Here is a 21,617-nt window from a genome sequence, read left to right on the forward strand (position 1 = left end):
GAAACCAGGAGCTGGTTCTTTCAAAGAGTTAACAAAACTGATAAACCCCTAGCAAGTTTGATCAAAATGAAAAGGGAAAGGACCCAAATAAGTAAAATCAAGAATGAAAGAGGAGAGGGGCACCTGGGTGGCTCAGTCAGTTGAGCGACCGACTTCAGCTCAGGTCATGATCTCACGGTTTGTGGGTTCGAGCTCTGCGTCGGGCTCTGTGCTGACAGCTCAGAGCCTGGAGCCTGCGTCGGATTATGTGTCTCCCTCGCTCTCTGCCCTCCTCCACTCATGCTCTGTCTCTGTCTCAGAAATAAATAAACATTAAAAAAAATTTTTTTTAAAGAATGAAAAGGAGAGATCACAACCAACACTGCAGAAATACAAACAATAATAAGAGAATGTTATGAGCAATTATATGCCAATAAAATGAGGAATCTGGAAGAAATGGACAAATTCCTAGAAACATAAACTACCAAAACCGAAACAGGAAGAAATAGAAAATTTTAATACACCCATAACCGGTAAATAAATCAAATTAGTAATCAAAAATCTCCCAAAAAACAAGAGTCCAGGGCCGGCTGGTAATTCTACCAAACATTTAAAGAGTTAACACCTATTCTCTTGAAGCTGTTCCAAAAGAAAATATCTTACGTAATGAGCTAAGGAGATTGATTTGTCTTAGTAAAATACAGAAAGTTACTGAAGAATTTTGAAGAGCAGAAAAGCATAACCAGAGTTTGTGCTATAAACAGTGTTGCATTGGGTACAGAGACAAATGTGTCAGGAGTTGGGGGAAATTGTTAATAAGTTACTGAAATCTCATAGAAAGATAATAAAGAGTAGGTCCAGGGTTATTAGTATTAGAAATGGTAAGAAATATAAACTCAAGAAGTCTTTTGGTTGGAGAGATTGATTGATTTATTTATTTTTATATTTAAATAAATATAGCCCATATATATAAAATATATAATTTGAGACTAATTATTATTCACAACTAAATAACATAAACAATACAAAACACTTAAAATTTTTTTTTAATGTTTATTTATTTTTGAGAGAGAGAGAGACAGAGCGAAAGCAGGGGAGAGGCAGAGACAGAGGGAGACACAGAATTCAAAGCAGACTTCAGGCACCAAGCTGTTTGGACAGAGTCTGATGCAGAGCTCGAACCCACAAACTGGAAGATCATGACCTGAGCTGAAGTCAGACACTCAGCCGACTGAGACACCCAGTGTCCCCTGAACACAAAATACTTTTAAACATTAAATCATAAACATAAGTGCCAAATTTTTAAGCAAATGTTGAGTAATTAAGCTAGACTAGACTAAGAAGTTAGTATGACTGAGACCAAAAATTAGCTCTGAGTTCTCTGACAGCTAAGATAAACAGAATAAAAACGAGTGGAAGCGGGTGAAAATTGTTGGATTATATAGCTTCCAATTGCTATAAGGAGACATATCAGCTTTCTGGGGGAGATATATTGAATTTTACACTGTGTATAAAATCATACACTGAATTATAAATATGTGTCCTAGTCTTGGGGCGCCCGGGTGACTCAGCTGGTTAAGCGTCCAACTTCGGCTCAGGTCATGATCTCGTGGTTTGTGAGTTCGAGGGCCGCATCAGGCTCTGTGCTGACAGCTCAGAGCCTGGAGCCTGCTTCAGATTCTGTGTGTCCCTCTCTCTCTGCTCCTCCCCTGCTCATGCTCTGTCTCTCTCTGTCTCAAAAGTAAATAAAACATTAAAAAAAATTTTTTTGAAATAGATCTCCTAGCCTTTTATATAAGGAACATTAAGGACTATAATAAACTATACCATAATAGCTATTTAATAAAATAAGCAAAAAATGATTTTTCATGTCAAAAACTTGTATCTTATATCCAAATACCAAATTAAAATTGAAGACATTCTACTGTACACCTGTGAGTATTTTCACAGAAAGTAGGAGCAATGGAATCCAAATAATGAGTTTTACAGTGACTTGACTTGATTCAGAAATAGAGCTTGGAAAATAGGAATAGATGATGAGTGGTTCCCTTAGACATCCCCTACCCAAACACGAAGTACCTTAGTGAGATCCACTCTACAGCAGTACAGACAGGATGGCAGATAAGAGCTAATGGCATGGACTCTGAAACCAGACAGCCCAAGTCCATTTACCAGAGACACTAATGGAAGCAGTGTCATTAGAGCGGCTACTGATACCAAACGGCAAGGTGGTCTCAGGACTGGGATAATCAAGAAAGAAAAGTTCCAGTATGGACTATACTCTCTGCTGGCAAAGAGTTCAAAGTCAATTGCCTGCTACATTAACTATTACACTACTGCCTAGAGGAAGAAATGATTAAGCTATGGCTCCACAACTGGATTTCTCCATTTGATTTTGAAAAATCCGTGTTTCAGGGTATCCGATGAATCTAAATGTGAATATTTTCATTATGAATCTAGTCTGAAATAATTTATTTCCTGATTTTGAATTAGTGTTCCTATGACATGTACAAACTTACCATTTTGCTAAGACAATTGGGCTGGCTGCACCTAATTTCAATTGAATTTTTGGACTTTAAGGATCCAGTTTAGTCAAACTGTTATTTGATCAGGAGTATTTTCAGTGTACTTCTTAGTCTGGCTTGTTATTTTAAGAGTGCAGAGTCATGTTGAATGAGGAGATTATCTTTTGGCAAGTGTATACAATGTGAATTTCTTAATTGCACCCAGAAGCAATGGAAGGAAAACACATTTATTAAATATTTTTAAAGACTGTTTGTTATCTTAACTATATATCAGTAGTTCAAAAAACCACCAACCCCTAATCTTTTGATTCTAGAATCACCTATGACTAGAAGTTTATTACTAGTCTAGAACAACCTAGACTAGGCGTTTATTACGTGAAAAACAACAGCTGTGACTTTTGTACTTCTTCCAGAGCAAGTTATCCTTGCTTGCTAGTAGAATTTGTTGATACTTACCCTGAACAAAGAGTTGATGTCAGTTGACCTCATCTTGTTCTACCCTTTCCAATCCCTAGCCCCCTCCAACATTTGCTACCTTGATTCTGGCTTCTTGATGGATATCCAATGCATACTCTTAACTCGCTGCCTTTGCTTAAGGTGTTCTTTTTCTCTCCATCCTCTCCAATCTGAGAAAATTCCACTCCGTGTCTCATAATACAGTGCTAACTCCTCTGTTACAGCAGCTGTTATATGCCCTTCCTCCCTGACTTCCTTGAACCCTGCTGAGGCAAAAACTGACTCATTCATCTCTGTATTCCCAGCACCATATTTGTTTGGCAAATAGCAAATATTAAATAAATGTTTATTTAATTAATTCTTCTTATGATATCTAAAGAAGGTTGGAGGGTTGAAATATTATGTCCTTTTCCCAGTAGCATGCTTAGTTTTGACTTTATTCCAGGAACTAAGATGAGTTTCCCATAAGTAGTGGCTTTCTGGACAAAGGGATGGCAGCACAAAGACTCTCTGAAGAAGCAGCATCATGAAACATAGAAAGCAGTAGTAATAGATTCAGACACAGGGGATTAGCGTTCCCTGATAAAACCATGATTATATTAGCTGGTTTTGTGTAAAGTGCTTAAAATCCCTTCTGTCCTGCCTCAGATGGTACAGAACCTTGTAATCTTACCTTTGCCTCTATAGTGGTGTCTCTTCTCATTCAGTGGCAAATGCGTAATAACTCAGACCAGGTAACAAGGTAGACTGGAAGGATGTTTAGTGATTGACATGAGTGTGCTCAAATAAAAATATACAGCTAAAATTAATAGAGCAAGTTAGAATTCTGATGAGGCAATACGAAAAGAGAAGTGATCATAACAGCAAGACTTCCCAGGTACATAACATGTAAAAGGCAAGCGAATGTGTAGGGAGGAGGGCAGGGACTTTGCCTGCAGACAACATAGTCTTCCAATGTAACACTTGCAACAATAGTTGTGTTTCAGTGGATTTTCTAAAGTACTGGAATCTGGGGCCACAAAACAGTAAAGAACTAATGTACCCACTTGGTCTGTAGACGATATCCAACAATTCCACAGACACTAGTTAGAGAACATGAACATGGTACTATTCTAGACTCTAACACCTACAAAATAAAGGGAAAATTGTTAATCCCAAGGGAAAAAAAAAAAAAAAAAACAACATAATCAGGAGCCAAACAAAGCAAGAGTCACAATCTAATTATTGCCATAATCTTCAAGAATCTGTAGCCAGTGAAAGAAATGGAAAATCCTGCAGGAAATCAGAGAAGCCCACCACTACCTGGCTCCACAGAGCCCCTGTCCTGCCCACCTCACCATCACCTTCCAAAAGTTTATTGGTAAATTGACAAAATTCTCAGAATTCTCAGTGATGTTACGCATGGAGAGAAGAAAGCTGAGTAGATTTTTTTTCTTTCAAAATGGAAGGCACATTAAGTGGCTGACAGAAACTCATGAAGCCAGGAAAGAGAACAGAGCTGACTCTTCAAGGGGAGAGCAAGGGGGCTCCTAGGTCACACAGAAATCAAAATCCAAGAGGGCCCCTCACAAGAAAGGAGCAGACCCTCCAAACAGGGAATGGATATGGAATAAGACATTGCACAAAATCTCAGGGGAGGGGCGCCTGGGTGGCTCAGTCGGTTGAGCGTCCGACTTCGGCTCAGGTCATGATCTCACAGTCTGTGGGTTCGAGCCCCACATCGGGCTCTGTGCTGACAGAGCCTGGAGCCTGCTTTCAATCCTGTGTCTCCCTCTCTCTCTGCCCTTCCCCCACCTCACTTTGTCTCACTCTGTCTCTCAAAAATAAGTAAATGTAAAAAAAAAATTAAAAACAAAATCTCAGGGGAAAGAGCAGTCTAGGTACTCAGATTGCACTCCACCTCATCCAAACTTCCCAGCCTTTGTCATTCCCTCAGGCTAAGAAGAGCGAGCAGAACACAAAATTCCTAGTCATCAGTAGGAAAAATATCTCCAATATTATAGGAACAGAGTTACGTAGCACTCCACTTTCACTTTGTCCAGAGCCACCCAAGCAACATCAAGATGGAGAGAATGTCCCAGAAACTGTGCAAATATACTATACACTGTATGAGGATTCTCCAGAGAAACAGAACCAACAGGAGGCATGGGGTGAGGGTGAAGGCGTGTGCTTGTGTGGAGAAGGAGACAGAGATTGATTTTAAAGAATCAATTAGGGATTTTAAGGAATTAGCTCACACAGTTGTGGGGGTTCACAAATCTAAAATCTGCAAGGTAGGCTGGCAGGCTGGAAATACAGCAAGAAACTGATGTTTTGAGAGTAAAGGCAATCCGGAGGCAAGAATTTCCTTTCTTGAAGGGCCTCAGCTTCTTTCTTTTAAAACCTTCAACTGCTTACATGAATCCCACCCATATAATGGAGATTGTAATGGCTCTACCCAAAGGCTACAGATTTAAATATTCATTACATCTAAAAATACTTTCATGGCAACATTTGGAGTGGTGTTTGTCCAAACAACTGGGCAACATAGCCTAGCGAAGTTGACACATAAAATTAACCGTTGATAAACACACACATAGCCACCTAGAGTAATAATAATAGTTAACATTCATTGCATGGGCTAGGCACTGGCCTTTATAGTTCACAGGTATTTACTCATTCAATTCCCACAGCAACCTTATGAGATAAGTACTATTTATTATCCTGTTTGACAGATTAGAAAATTGAGGCAGGGAGTGCTTCAGTAACTTGTCCAAGGCCACATGGCTAGCAAGTGGCTAAGCCAGCATTAAAATTGGTAGCACTCGCTCAAAACTCATGCATTTTACCACTGACCTAGAAGAAAACGTAACTCCGGAAACAGAAGGACATTCCCTCAATTACTTCATACTAAGAACATCTTCATAAGAGCATGAATACAATAAAATAAGAGCATACCAACAAAATAATAAAGCAATCAAATGAGACAAAAAAGGAAATTACTAGTCTCTGAGAAGAAACTGGAGACTATACAACACGATTATGGAAATAATAAGTAAATTAGAAACAGCAAGTATAGTATAGGCAAAAGTGAACTACTGACACAAAGAAGAAAGAGTTCAGACAATCTAAGTGAATGCAGATGAAAAGGGCAAAGAATTAAAGCAAATCAGAAAAATATTAGAGGCATGAAATATTAAAGAAAAAGATCATAATATTCTTTTTTGTTGTTGTTAAGTTTATTTTCAGAGAGAGAAAAAGAGCACACGTCAGTGAGAGCAGTGAGAGATGTGGGGCTCTATCCCATGAACCGTGAGATCATGACTTGACCCAAAATCAAGAGTCAGACTCTCAACAGACTGAGCCACCCAAGTGCCTTGCCCATAATATTCTTGAAGTGGAATTTCCACCTCAGTAATATGTTCACAGACATAATAAAATAGAATTTCCCTAAAATAAAGAGAATAATCTGCAAAACCAAAACAGTTCATGATACTCCAAGAAAATTAGATGTAAGATGATCAACAAGGCATATCCTAACTGAACTACTGAATGTCAAGTATAAAGAAAGACTTTCTCAGATATTCAAGGAAAAACGCAAAACACATACAAGCAAGGGGAAAAACTGTCCCACCTCAGAATTCTCCAGGATACCCGAGGCAATGGAGCAATATCCACAAAGTCCTGGGAAAATGAAGCGTAATTTTAAAATACTTTAACTAATCAAGATGTTGTTCGAGCTCAGAAGCCCCTGACAGATATATGCTAGCATGAAAGAACTCAAGGAATGCAGTATGCCTGTTTTCTTCTTAAGGAAAATACTGTGCTTGACAATGATATCCAGCCGAATCAGAGATGAAAGATAAACAAGAAAGGCAAAGCTAGGTTAAAAGGCTCGTGGTGAACAATGAATTTGTTTAAATATAGAACGAACAGTAGACAACTAATGGAAATATGCTAGTAAAATTAAATGTGAATGTTATAAACCTCAATAATGTTCAAATAATTGTATAACTAAGAAAATTGGGAGGTGGGGGGAAGGGGTAATGGGAGGAAGTTAATGCCCTCATCTTTCAAAATAGAGAATAAATAGATATCGTCTGAATATCTATTGTTTTAAGTATTACATGCTAGCCTCTAACGTTTATTCCTAAATCTTGTTTTTGAAAATTAATAGATTCTTTTATAGAAAAAAGTATCTTGTGAAGAAATTTTTCACTTTTGTTTTGACTTCTACTTAAGACAAATAAAATATAAATTACTACCTGTCATTAAAAATACTTGTAAGGGTCCAATCCTATTTTCGTAACTTTTACTCACCTACTGCTCTACTCTTCGATTGATATAATATGCCTAGAGCAACACTCATAATGATGTTCTTTCAATGCGTAGGGTGGCAATTTCTGAGTTTTGAGTAATTTTTTAAAAAATATATTATTGAACTTTTCTGCATTGCTTTATTCCTTATAAAGAGTACATCACGTCTTATTTTTCAAAACAAACAGGCAACTCTTTTCCCTTTAAAAATTGTGAGCAGTATATCAAGATGTTACCAGTGGTTCATTCTAGGTTATGATAAAATTGAGTGATAGCAATTTTTTCTTTGTACTTTTCTGTAAGCTTTTAATTTACAAACATAAATAATGATTTACTAACTACTTACTTTTCCACCATTCTACTTCTCATACATATGTATTTTATTAATATGTATATTTTCACAAAGTTGATGCTCTGGGAAATAAACCACATAAAGAGCATAAATATCTCAAATGAAACAAATAAAGAATGTAAGTATCCCAAACCCTGCAATGTTCAAGGAGAAAGCATGTCAGTAAGTGCATGATCTTACCAGTAATGAGTTCTTTGACCACTTGTCTATCTCATTGTTGTTTATTACTCAATCCTATGAAAGAGCCAACAGGGAAGAAATTGTGAAGAAAAAGCTGTCCTTATTGTTACCTCATATACCACGTCATCAACAAAGAAACAAACAAAAAATTAATCTAAAATGCCGCCCTTTAGGTATGGAATTTTACAAGCTGGAGAGGGATATAAATACATATCTGCTTACATTAAAATAACCACAATAACAGTAATAATAAAAGGATAAACTGAGAGCCTAAAAAGTAACAGTAAAGAAGGAAACAGAGGGGCTGGGAGTGAAACTACATTCCTTTGAATACATTATGTTTTGAATGTTTGCATTTGGAATATGTATTTTACATAATGTTAAATAAAACATAAAAAGCAATCCCTAAAACTCAAGAGCAAAATGAGCAAATGAACCATGTGTATAAAAGTTGGTAGCATAACCATACAGAGAAAAAACTTTTAAGTGACTTTAAAACACTGTAAGTTTACTGAACAGACCTAATGTGGTATGTCCTAAGGACAAAAGGAATTGTAAATAAACACTCTTGATCTGCTTCCAATAACTGTACTGTTAATTATGTTGGCATTGTGTATTGAGATAAAGCAAATGAGTAATCATATTGATGTCACTGGGAACTGGGACTTTTTGGCATGGAAGAAAAGGTGCAAGGGAAGACTGTAAGAGTGTCCTGATTTGGATAGAAAGTGTCAGCATACGTTCATTCACAATTTTATATACACCCACACCCACTTACACATTTTCAGCTCTATTCATTGAAAAGATCTTGAAACAATGAAGAACTCTGTGGCGATGTGCACCCATAATGCCCAGATTATAATCTCTAATTATCATTTCTAATTCAAAGGAAACAAGACCTCCTTAAATGCAAATTGCAGGTCTGAGACAGGAAATATAAAAGGTAAACGTGAAATATCTTGTCAGACGAAAAAACAAAAAGCCATTAAAGCCCATTTAAGGCATATCAAAAGCTTCAGGAGCCAATTTTGAAAAGTCCTGCTGGCCAAGAATTGGGATAATCTAAGCATCAATTAGAAGGCTTCCTTCTATCCTTCTTCAAAGGAGTGAAATACTTCAAATGTGTTTAAGTCCACGAAGTCATAATAATCCTAAATTTGGGGAGAGGAGGCCACATACGAATGTGTTAACTTACTAAATCATTATTTTAAAAATTGGCAAAGGGAAGTAATTAAGCATTTATCCCATGTTTGCTATATCAGCTCTTAGAGTAATTAAATAGTTGTTGAGAAAAAAGTTGCTCTTTATATGGAAGAAATAGTCTAGCTAATAAATTAAGAATCAATGACAAAATCAGAATAAGACTATTTTGAAAGTACTAATGAATTAATGGATCTAGAAAATGATCATCAATATCTGCTAACATCTCAAAGGGAGGAACAACCAGATATCATGCATTTCGTAACAACACATGGTCTTGTCAGAAAACCTGAACCCACATAGGATGAAGCTTCTAGGTACCATTACCAATTAACAGGGAAGAGGACAGAGGAACAAGGTAAAAGAAACCATCAGGAGGCAATCAGCAAACTCCAGAATGTAGTACACTTTACTGACCAGTTTTATCCATAAACTACAAGAAGGGAGCAGTGATGGAGAGAGGAGAGCTATTGGTTAGGGTACATTTAAGAAATAAGTGAACCAATTTCAGTGTATGGACTTCATTACAATTCTGATTTCAACCATTAAACTCTGTGGAGGAGGGGTTTATGAAACAATGAGGGATACTTGAACATTAACCAGATATTTAATGCGATAAGGACTTATTTGATATTATTTTTAGGTGGAATAATGGCACGGTTCTGCTTTTATATTTTTTAATCCTTACCATCTTTATAGACATGTTGAAATATTCACCATTGAAATGATATCTGGAATTTGCTTTAAAATAATCCGAGTGGAGGGGAAATAGGAAAGGTTTGTCCGTAAAACTTGCAAGTGGTTTCAAGTGAATGATTCTCTCTACTTTTGTATATAATTTCCCACATAAGAAATTATAAATACAAAAATAGAATGCCTCACCCTGTGAGGATGGCTGTAAAGAAATGAGATAGAGATGTGGGAATTTCAAAATTCAGGACTATTTAAGAAAGAACAGCAAATATGAGAGGAAAAAACATTACTGACTTAAGTGAATTGCAAAAGAAAATGTTATTTCCTTTATGCGGTATACTAAACACATCAGAATTAATTGAAAAATGTAATACTTACTTAGCAAAGAGGAGAAAACAGCTGCACCCAAGATACCTCATTTGATTCATTTAGAGATGAAAGAAATGTGTCTGCAAGGTGAAACCATGGACTCATGGAAAGCTGTGATTTCTGTACAGACGTTATTTGTCTAATAGTTTCATATTGTTAATGACCATCCAGTTAGCATCTTCATTACACTTATTCTCATATACAGGAGAAATCAGTGGATGATCTGTAGAATCCTTTAAAGACATCCAGTAAGGATCCTGTACACGGTCTCGCCGGTGTCTTAGTCTTCAGCGAGAAAGGGTAGGAGAGAACAGAAAACGTCCTCTTCCAACCCCTGTTCCTGGATGTGTGAAGGAAGAGGATTTTGCTAGCTTGGAACAAAAGATATCCTAGGATGGCACTGATACAAAAGTTCTACGTGTATCGCCACGTTTAAATTCTCCTTTCTCCAAAATGTAAAATACATCTGCTTTCCATCCTCTGAAATGCTATGGGACTGAAAATCCTTTTGTAATGCTGGAGAAACGCCAGTATTCTATCTGGTTTGGGAGAAGGATGCTCTGCTCATAGAAGATACTATATCTCAGAAACACTTAAGACACTGCAGATGAGATAGAAGGGGGGAAAAAAAGCCTTTTCCTTCCATTTGAAATGCTCTTCTTAGCATAATTTCCGACGACAATATCTTAATACCTTAAGTTATTTGGCCATCCTTAAAAGTGCAACTTATCCTGACGTCTCAAGGGACAAAAAAGTTACGGAAGTCCGAGGAATGAGTCACTTTGCTCAATTTTGATGAGTAATCTCAGGTGTCATGGAACCTCGTTCCGAAGGAGAGGGGAGGGGGCGTCAGCTCTGCAGACGGAAGAAGACGGGCCGCTCGGGATTGGATGGCGAGATCTCGATTTTCCCAAAGTTGCGTCATTTCGAACCCAATTGGGTCCAGATGTTATGGGCACCGACGGGTTACCGTCTCGGAAACTCTCAATCAGACGCAAGCGAAAGGAGAGGAGGCGGTTAATTAAATATTGAGCAGAAAGTCGCGTGGGGAGCGTGTCACGTGGGCCTCGGGGCTCGTCGGGGCTCAGATAAATACCGCGCGGCACCGAGCGGGCAAAAGAGCGCGCCGCTGCCTCCACCACCACCTCGGAGACCGAGAGCGCAGAGCGCCCCGCGTGCGCTCAGAGCAGCCAGAAGAATCCTTCGGGCCTGCCCGCCGCAGTAAGTGCCCGCGCCGCGCATCGCTCCGAGGTGGCGGCTGGCCACGCTGGATCGGCCGCTGGAGCTAGGGACAATGGGAGGACTGCGGGGGGACAGCGGGGCGACGGGTATCCCAAACGCCAAAGCCCCTCATTGTTACCCACCTGCAGAGCCTGCTGGCTTGAAGGTATGGATCGGTGGGTCTGGGGCGGAAGGAGTCGGGTTCCAGGGAGAAGGGGATTTGAGAAGCTTTGGGGCATGATTATCTTTCCTAAGGCGTACAAGGTATCCTTTAGGCTTTTTATCCCTCGGTTCAATCGGCCCTGATTTGGCTGTGAGACCAGAAATTATGCTGCCCAAACTCTTGGATAACCATCCCCAATATGTACATTTTTTCTTCCCCACAATTCCCAGAAATCCAACATGAAAATCCTCGTGGCCTTGGCCGTCTTTTTTCTCATCTCCACTCAACTGTTCGCAGAAGAAATCGGAGATAACGATGATCTGAATTATTGGTCCGACTGGTCCGACAGCGACCAGATCAAGGTGAGAACGGGTCTCCAGCCGGCGCGCGCCGTTTTTCCGGGCCTAGGGGGCCATCACTTCCCCTGCGATAACATTCTAGTTAGCCTGGAAGACACCGTGACCGCGACCAGAGGCGGTGGAGGCGCGCGGGGAAGGGGGGGGTGGGGGTGTAAAGGAACGCCATTCCCTGGGGCCCGCACGAGATTTTTGTGCCCAGGATCCCAAGTTTCCTCCCGGGGTCTGCGCCGTCGGGTCTCGGGAACTCCCGGGGGGAGGGGGGTCCTCATAAGGCTGAAAACCTCACAAGGTTTCATCCTGGGGTAACGGAGATTTCGGGGACTCCAGTCTAGCTGCAAGGACCGGGCGTTTGGAAACGGCTGGGCAGCGGCAGAAGGGGGCGCGTCCAACGCTGGTAGAAGCAGGGGCAAAGGGCAAGTTGCTGGGGGCTTCGAAGGGCGGGGTGGGTGGGAAGGTAGCTTCCAGCCTTGACTTTTATTTTGCTGACCCGAGGACGGAGCCGCAAGTTTTCCTTTACTGGGCTCGCAAGCTATTCCTGCAAGGGGGCGCGCCTCGAGGGAACAGTAAAAGTCTCGCGGTGCAGGTCTCCAGTAAAGCGTTGTCATTCCCTCCCCACTCCCGCCACACACCTGTGTGCGTTTAGGGCGGTCAGGTGTCTCCAAAGCCTGCGCCAGAGTCCAGAGAAAGTCAGGTGGCCGCGCGACAGATGAGCGGGAGGTCTCCAAGCTGGGAGCAAAAAGCGGAAAGCGTGCAGAGCTGGGGGATGCCGCGCCGCCTGCTAACCATCGGGGGCGGGGCTGGGGGGTGGAGGCGCGGCTAGAACCGAGTTCCGCCGGGAGGGGTGTAGGAAGGGAGCTCCCTGGCTAGGACCCCACTCCGCCCCGGCGCGGGGCTGCCGGGCTTCCTCTCGCCTCCCTGTGGGGCGAGCTTCCGGGCCCTGGCGGCGGTGGTGCCCGCAGCCGAGCTTCTCCCAAGGCTGGCGCTCACCACTGGAATGACTCGGGTTTCCCGGCGCCACGCGCTGGTTGCCTACACGCTCGTTTGTCTGTGCGTCCGCCCCCAGGAGGAGCTGCCCGAGCCCTTTGAGCATCTTCTGCAGAGAATCGCCCGGAGACCCAAGCCTCAGCAGTTCTTCGGATTAATGGGCAAACGGGATGCTGGTGAGATGGGCAGCCATCCCTCTCTCTGTCTCTCTGAGCAGTCGCCCTCTCTCCCCGTCGCCGCTTCTCAGAGCTCCCAGTCTCTCTTGCTCTTTGAGTAGAAGTTTCCATCCTAAAATGGATATATCCCCGAGGAGCGACTCTGGCCTTCACCCACCAACACACACACCAGTCCGCGGAGGGAGGGAGAGATCGTTTGCGCGTGCCTCACACAATTAGAGTGACCCAAATCAAGAACGGGGACCAGCCTTAGCTGAGCTCTGCCTTGACTTAAGATCCAAAATGACAAAGTGGAAGGCGCGGGGCCTCCAGGGGGTCTAACTGCCTGTGGAAACCCATTTTAGACCATTGGGGTTAGATTAGGTTCAGGTGCCTCATGTCTCGTGATAGAAATATTGTTACCTTTTATTTGTCACATCAGTGGAACGTGCAAATAGTTAATGTCAATTCATCTTTTGTCAGATTCCTCAATTGAAAAACAAGTGGCCCTGTTAAAGGCTCTTTATGGTAAACATTTCTATAAATCTTTATTTTACTAATGTGAATGCACATGTAGGAAAAGTGAAGAAAGTCTTTTATGGGCTGAAATAGATTCTTGGTCATACCTGTTTAATAAAACTATAGACTTGTATCCATCTCTGAATGTCAAATAGTAGTCCCGCCCGGAGATATGGTTCTTATATGAAAACAGGTGGTGTGGCCTAACAGTTACTGTTAGGCTTCAGGGGCCTAATAGTTCTGGGTTTGAATCTGGCCCATAGAAGGCCCTCAAAAATACTCCTTTTGGAATATTTTTGGTTGCTATTCTGTTTTTATCATTAACAATTTGGTTAGCATTTATGGTTCTGCTATATTCCTCAGGATAGTACATCAATGGGAAATGTTAGGTATTTTAAAAATCAACATTTTATAATTCTCTTTTAAAAATGTAGCGTCTTTAAAACAAATCTGTTGCTCTGCTAACTTGGCCTTTCTTTCTTCTAGGGCATGGCCAGATCTCTCATAAAAGTAAGTTTCTAATTATTTTGAATAATTTTGACATTTACCAATGCAAAGGTAAATTAGATTGAATTTCATTTTATATCTTCTGTAATAACTTAGGACTTAGTATTTTTAATGAAGACGGTATTAGAAGGGGGGAGACTCCTATTAATCATATCCAGAATAGGTTTGTTCAAAGCTGTTTTTTAGACCTGGCTACTTACCAAAATGATGCATTATGTTAAAAATCCTTTTAACTCCTACCTAACCTGTTGCTGAATTCCTTATCCATGGAAACTGTGAGATAATAAATGTTTATTGTTGTTTAAGCTGCAAAAAAAAAAAAAAAAAAACAAGAAGAAATCCTTTAACTCCTATAAATTGTTAGTTTTAGATAAGAATTTCAGTCCAGGGGTAAAAATCCACAACAGAGTCCTCTCCTTTCACACACACCCTCTCCCATCCCTTACCACCTCCACTGCAAAAATAAAAACAATAAGCATTTATAGGCATCTCCTAACATTTCAGTCTGCTAGGTCTCCTGAGGACATCATGTATTAGGGTCATCCAGCAGCCAATTGAGAGAATCGAGTGAACGAGTAGAGAATCCATAGTAAAGAGAGCTAGAAATGCAGTTTTTTGATCCCATAATTGATCTATCAAAGTTCAGGGAAACATTTCATAGGGCAGTGGAGATAGCAGACTTGTGGCACTTGACGTTCATTAGATCTTAGTTTTCTAGTTAGTAGAGCTCAAGTTGACAGGAAGTCCCCCCGGGTCCATCTCAATCCTACTCACTTACCCCAGGGTCCACTCACATCTCCTACTTGGACTTGGGTTCACTGGTTGGCAGAGGAGATCACGTTTAAACAGCAGTCCTATTCTCAAATAATACAGTTTAAACCACAAGACCTTTTGCCACTAAAGTTGAAATAGTAAGCTTTCCCGAAAGCTTTATGATTGAAAATAAATCTTATTCCTATTTACATTGTAAAGATTTGACTTTGAAGGGAATTGTATATAGCAAAATTCTATATAATGAAAATAAATGTGCTCTATTAGTGTGAAAACACACTTTTCCAAAAGGAGTATTTTTTAAAATCCAACAAAATAGAAATAGTGACCTTCTAGAAGTTTATAATCATCAGGTGCAAGGATCTACTCAACCAAGGTTCAGCTCCTGAGAAATAACAACGTAGTCAGAGACACGAGGACATCTACTTGGATATTTCTGTTTGTGAAGTTAACCCCCTAAAAGTCAAAGCTAGCTTAAATAGCAACAATATTTAAAACATATATGAGCAGATAGAATGTAATATGAATAAAGTGTACTTGCTAATATTTAGACGTAGAATTAAGAAAAATGCTTTCTTTTGTATTGTTTAATGTCATTTGTAAGACTTATTAGGAATCATCATTTCTTCAGTCTCCCCAAAACTTGAAATGGTTATGTATTTATTATATAGGCATATGTTCAAAAGCTTGCTTTTCTTCGGTACAAGTTTTAACCGTTGATTTCCTCGAAGATCTACATATTGAAATACCCCTAAATGTATTTTTCCAGGGCATAAAACAGATTCCTTTGTTGGACTAATGGGCAAAAGAGCTTTAAATTCTGGTATGTATAAAACCATGACTGAAAATAGACAATATCTTAAATCTATATTTTTTTCTAAAGCTTAATTTTCAAAGTACTAAAAAGGCATAATAAATTCAAAATGAGTATTTGTGATGAAAAAAATGTAACTGCAATAAATAAGTCCAGGCATGGATTTGTAGCTGATTAAGCTAATATCACCCAGGATGCATCGATCTTTCTCAAACCATCAGCCTTCCCAGCATCTTTCCCACGTAATCCTTACTTAACCTGAATCCTTGGGCTAGTCTACTACTCTTCCCCTTATATTTGTTACATCAGCCACACTTAACTTCACTGAACTAAGAGAGGAAGGGTATGTGGTGAAATAAGACCAGGTTTCACTTACTACCAAGGTAATTTGAAAGTCTTAGAACACACTACATCCGGCAGTCTTTCAGCACAACATAAACAAAACACTATTTCCATTTATGCAGATCACTTGCTCTTTATGAAGTTGTAAAGACTCAAACTCGAAACATCCTGATGGATGTTTGAGAGTATGAGAATGACCTAGTCCATTCCAGTGCCTTCAAAAAGGAACATGATCAAGCCACCCCGCAGGGCTGCGATCCCTTCCGGCTGCAAAACTGAGCGTGAAGGGATGCCACAGTTCTCTTAACCCAGTTTAATCTTGGATAAGTCTTTCACTTACCATAAGGCTGCATATTTCCTTGCCTCTCTTTAGTTTGTCTTCTGTGAAAAGGCCTCATACGTAGATCTGAAAACCTACTCACCATACCATTTTTCAATGTGAAGTAATTCCTATATCCTTTTCATAGAGACTTTTTGTAAAGCACATTCAGCTTTTATAATGATTAGGTTCCTTAGGAAAGCTATTCAAACTATTTTACGTTCAGTGGAAAGAGAATTATAGTACTAATCAAGTAATTAATTAGAAAGCAACTGCATGACTCAATCATTTAGAATATTGCAAGTTTTTAGAAAATCTGTAACTAAGAAGTGCTGGCATAATTATCTGAAAAATTTATGTGAAAGTGATGTATCCCTACTATGGGTTCCGTACCTTCCAAATCTAGATATGACATTTGTATACCCGTGTCAGTAATTTTGGGGCTGCTCAAGTTAAAATTTTAAAGAAGTTAACAATGTGCCTAATGAAAAGCTTGAAATTATCTTACCACATGCTATCCTCTAGCTTTTGGAAATGGAATGTAAATTTAAACCACCCTGGCTTTACTTGTAACAGAAATGTACACCAGCTCTTATACAACTGTGGTCTTCTTGATAATCCTATTAGTCACCAGCTATCTATTTCCAGAATTAATACAGGTATCAGAACATGGTTAACTTTACAAATAATACAGATATTGTGCAATTTACACAGATCAAATGCTTTTAAATGTAGGTAGGGTAATCATATAATTACAGATAAATAGAATCACTAGAATGAATCAGAATCAATTTATGACTAAATCTTCACTCCTCCATTTCAGTTAAGAAACTGTAAAAGGGAAAAATGGGCAAAAATGTAACCTACACTCAGATCTTTTCATATGACCAGCTGAGGCAAGGTTGTGATTGTGTTCTGCAGACATCTGATTCTTAGCCTTTTGTGGTCACAGACCCCTCTGACAATCTGAGAAATCTAGAGCCCTGCTTTGTCGAGAATGCCTCATTAGCTTATGAACACAAAAATTGACATATAGTTGTGGAGAGTTCAAGGACCAGGTAAAAAAAATTCTGCTTCCGGGGAAGAGGCTATTATGTTCCAGCTGACACTAATGAGTCTTTGGTTAGTTTGCATTATTTCACCTCACTTCCCTGAGGGTCAGATCCTGTTACCTGAAGCTTGTCAGGAACTGAACTTGGGTTTGCCCTCCTCTTCCTCCTTCTCCTTATACAAACAAAGCAGGGTGAGAAATGGACTTTTCCTTCTCTGACAACTGCAGACCTCCTTGAAATTGCATATAATTTAATAATAATATGTAATATAGTATAATTCTGGCTTTTTTTTTAAGTCCAGATAGAGTATTTAAATTACTTGCTAGCCATATGTTAAGTACCTTTGGAGCATTGATTAATCTTTCACAGGCCATTAGGCTGCTAGGAGGTAAGTTAAACTGTGTTGTATGTGGGTGGCACAATTGCCCTACCTACTGACAATGAACAAGGACAGTCCATCACTGGAAGGTATCCACAAGACAGGAGACCCTTACAGCCTTAGGTACTCCTATAACAAGGATCCAGAAACTTTTTCTGTAAAGAGTCAGATAGCAAATATTTCAGATTTTGTGAGCTGTGCAGTCTCCGTAGCAACTACTCCTATCTGTCAATAAAATACTAAAGTAGCCATAGTACATGGGTGTGGCCATGTTCCAGTAAGACATTCTTTTCTTTATTTAAAAAAACTGTTTTAATGTTTATTTATTTTTGAGGGAGAGACAGAGTGCAAATCGGGGAGGGGCAGAGGGAGAAGAAGAGGGAGACAGAATCGGAGGCAGGCCCTAGGCTCCGAGCTGTCAGCCCAGAGCCCAATGCAGGGTTCAAACCCACAAGCTGTGAGATCATGACCTGAGCTGAAGTTGGACGCTTAACCAACTGAGCCACCCAAGCGCCCCAAGATGTTATTTTCAAGAAAAGGTGGTGGGCTGGATTTGTCCCATGACCTGTAGTTGGTTGACTCTGTCCTAGAATAGAAGTCTCACATTTTGCTTTTATCCTGCTACTGTTTCTATTCCTGTACTTGAGGAATTATCCATTCTATAAATCACCAAGGGGCCTGCCCCTACTTAAGAAAGTTGTTGGGGAGTAACACTGCAACAGATTGTGGGAATGTGCTTTGGGGGCACAAAGTATATGGCAGATAAGCTGAACAACCAAGAATTCTGTGGTTAGAACACTTCCAGTCAGGATGGAGACTGAAGCAAGATTGGAGGACATGAAAATAAAATTCCTAGAAATACTTCAGTGGAGGGGGGAAAGTCATTATGAGTTTTTAATAAATTCCCCTATGTCTTGAAGTTTATTTATCTCAGTGAATCCTCTTAAAAAACTCTCTACGTTCTCTTTGTTCTCAGTGGCTTACGAAAGGCGTGCGATGCAGGATTATGAAAGAAGACGTAAATAAACCAGCTAATGTGTAATTTATTGAGCTTCATTTGTGTCAGTGGCCAGTGAAAGGTAAAATGAGACATGCACTATGAGGAATAATTATTTAATAACAATTGTTTTGAGTTGAAAACTCAAAAACTGTTTTTCATATCGTGCCAATATGTGTTGTGAAAGTGTGTTAGAATTCTAATAGGACTCCCTCAGACATAGAAGCCAGTGGTAATTTCTCAACAAGGCACAGTGTTCAATGAAAGTGAAATACAGTCTTCAAAGAAAGAAGTCATTTTTGTTCCTTGGAAGCAGTCACGTCAGCCACTGCTAAAGGAAAGGAAACTCACAGACAGGCTTGTGCTTCATCTGTTTTCGTGGTGGAAATGTACTAAGATTTGGTATAAAACTGTACCCCTGCAGCATGTTTCATGTGTTGTGACTATATAGAGATGTTTTTAAAGTTTTAATGTGATTCTAAGGTCTTCACTTCATTGTATAATGCGTTGTGAGTTAACATTTTAAATAAAAGAAAAATTACCTTGAAGATTGGGTTTTATTCTTTCATTAATATTTCTCAAACCAGCAAACGTTCTTTTAGTAGATGAAATCTGTTTGAAGCTATTTTGGCTGCTACATGGTGAAACATAAAGCAACCAAGTTTCTCTTGTGGAAAATTACTACAATATAATGTTTCCCTCTCTCTCTCTCTCTCTCTCTCACACACACACACACACACTGTTTGTTTGTTGTTGTTGTTGTTGTTGGCAGCTCAGTCATTTGGCATGAGATCATTCACGAGGAAAACAATTACATTTTGTAATCCAAACAGTAAAGGATAAGTTCTGTTTATACAGGCCTATGATTCCCTTTTACAGATAAGATAATAATCTGTCTTAAAGATGCATTCCACTGGTTATTTCATCAGCAGCCCATTTAAGCCCTGCTTGGAGCTCAGGTATAAATGCATCAGTGTGTGATTCTTACTAGAATTAAGATACCAAATTCTCACAAAGGTCATCCAAAGATGATACGGAAAAATAGGGGACTGATTGAGAATACAGCATTACTCCTGTAACAAAGACAAGAGCAACTTTCTAGCATTTCTAAGGAGTCCTGTGAATTGCCAGCACCTAAAACACTCTAGCAGAAGCATGTGTATCAGGAATAAATACAGAGCAATCAGAGCAAGGCTTTTGTGTATTTATTTAAGGGGAAGGATTGGTAAGTGTTGTTGGAATCGTTTTCTGATTGCATAGAGAGTGTGGGATATTGACAAGTGGGACGATGACTCAGGAGTAGCAATGTTTGGTGACATAAAACTCCATGATTTTACCCTGGATTAGTGACTGTTGTTGATCAATGTTAAAACCATTTGTGGGACAGGAGAGCTAAAGTGTATTTTAACCTTTATATTTTTAAATGAAAAATTTGTCTTAAACTCTAACAAACTCATTTCCTGTTACACAATACATTGAAATATTACAAATTATAAATAATAAGCAAAATGGAGAAAATCGGCATCATCTAGAGCCCACTCCCCGATAGTAATGTTTAACATTCTATTTAATAATAATTGCTGGGGAGCCTGGGTGGCTTAGTCAGTTGGGCATCTGACTTCCGCTCAGGTCATGACCTCACGGTTTGTGAGTTCAGTCCCTGCCTCAGGCTCTGTGCTGACAGCTTGGAGCCTGGAGCCTGCTTCAGATTCTGTGTTTCCCTCCCTCTTTGCCCCTCCCCCACTCGGGCGTGCTCTCTCAAATAAATAAAAAATTCAAAAATAATTGCAATATATAATAATAGCTATCATATATAATCACTCAAGGAAGTATTATCAGCATCAATTTACAGATGATATGAAGCTCAAGGAAATCGTGGGGTCAGAGATTATAATGAGAGGAGTCAGTACTACAAAGGGATTATCAAGGAGAAGAAGAGGAACAAATTAAAATCTAACAATGAGATTGATTAAGCAAATTGGTATATTGATACAACTGAATGTTCTGCCATCACTTAAAATGGCGTTATGTGTTTAGTGACATAGAACAGGATATCTGGTATATTCTTAGGCACAAAACAATATGCCTGCATGATATATACATATTTATTTCTGCATAGATACTCTACCAGGAAGGAACGATACAATGGATGAGCGTGGGGTTTGAACCGCTCAAGTTTGGATCCTGGCTCCATCAGTTGAATGGCCATGTGATGATGGGCAAGCCCCTTAACTTCTTTCTGCCTCATGATCCTCATCAGAATTGGATTAATGCTGGATTAATGCCAGTACCTGCCACTATCATACACTAGGATGCAGTGGATGGTATCCTCTGTGGAGCTTAGGTGAGGGCTGTGGAACATGATACCTATAAAGCTTGGAGCATAGTCTCCAGCCCACAGCCAAGTATTTAGTGAATGTTACCTGTTGCCATTGTTAGCTACTCTCCCAAAAGCCAGCGGGAAAATTAGCACCATTTTTTAGCAACTGGAATGTTTTTTAAGAGCACACTGAAGAAGCACCAGCATGGGGTGGTTTTTATATACTTGCTACGCAAATTAAATCTAAGGTGGTATCACAAACTACAATGCTCTGTGCTGTTCATTGTTGTGCTAGATGGTCCCCATGGCCCGTTTCACCTCTGAGCGTCTATAAGTCTCCGCAGCAGGATCCCACAATACTGCAGAAGGACCTGCATCAGCAAGAATTCATCCACGCCTGCTTTCCCTCCAGGCCCAGACACCCGACAACACTTGTCGGGAAGGAAAGGGAGAGGAAGTTCAGCTTTACGTGTATACTCATGAAATATTTACTATTACTTTCCCTCTGTGGCATGGTTCCTTTGATGAAAATAAGTTTTCTTCACCTTTCTTCTTTCTTAAATATTTTATTCTGTTATGAAACAGCAAGAAGATGAATCTATATAATTAAGTTACCTAAATACTTTATTGCTTTGGTTTTTTGTTTTCTGGTTTTGGTTTGGGTC

At 39.8% G+C, this 21,617-nt stretch overlaps 1 protein-coding gene across 4 annotated transcripts; it reads left to right on the plus strand.

Moving 5' to 3' along the window:
* The first annotated feature begins 11,192 nt into the window (after positions 1 to 11,192).
* On the plus strand, positions 11,193 to 19,180 carry TAC1 (tachykinin precursor 1). 4 transcript variants are annotated; one of them, XM_030294760.1, is made up of 7 exons: positions 11,193 to 11,271; positions 11,665 to 11,796; positions 12,857 to 12,953; positions 13,416 to 13,460; positions 13,938 to 13,961; positions 15,499 to 15,552; positions 18,612 to 19,180. In XM_030294760.1, the coding sequence occupies exons 2-7, from the start codon at positions 11,674 to 11,676 to the stop codon at positions 18,659 to 18,661; spliced, it is 393 nt and encodes a 130-aa protein (XP_030150620.1). In that variant the 5' UTR covers positions 11,193 to 11,271; positions 11,665 to 11,673; the 3' UTR covers positions 18,662 to 19,180. The 4 variants fall into 4 exon arrangements, with proteins under 4 accessions (XP_030150620.1, XP_030150637.1, XP_030150628.1 ...); XM_030294777.1 differs by lacking the exon at positions 15,499 to 15,552; XM_030294768.1 differs by lacking the exon at positions 13,416 to 13,460.
* The last annotated feature ends 2,437 nt before the right edge of the window (positions 19,181 to 21,617 follow it).

This window comes from Lynx canadensis, chromosome A2 (genome assembly GCF_007474595.2).
Source record: "Lynx canadensis isolate LIC74 chromosome A2, mLynCan4.pri.v2, whole genome shotgun sequence".
In the NCBI taxonomy this organism is placed as follows: Eukaryota; Metazoa; Chordata; class Mammalia; order Carnivora; family Felidae; genus Lynx; species Lynx canadensis.

Coding starts and splice junctions, on each gene's coding strand:
- TAC1 (XM_030294760.1), top strand. CDS start 11,674: ATGAAAATCCTCGTGGCCTTGGCCGTCTTTTTTCTCATCTCCACTCAA. Junction 12,954..13,415: donor AATGGGCAAACGGGATGCTG/GTGAGATGGGCA, acceptor ATCTTTTGTCAG/ATTCCTCAATTGAAAAACAA. Junction 13,962..15,498: donor TGGCCAGATCTCTCATAAAA/GTAAGTTTCTAA, acceptor GTATTTTTCCAG/GGCATAAAACAGATTCCTTT.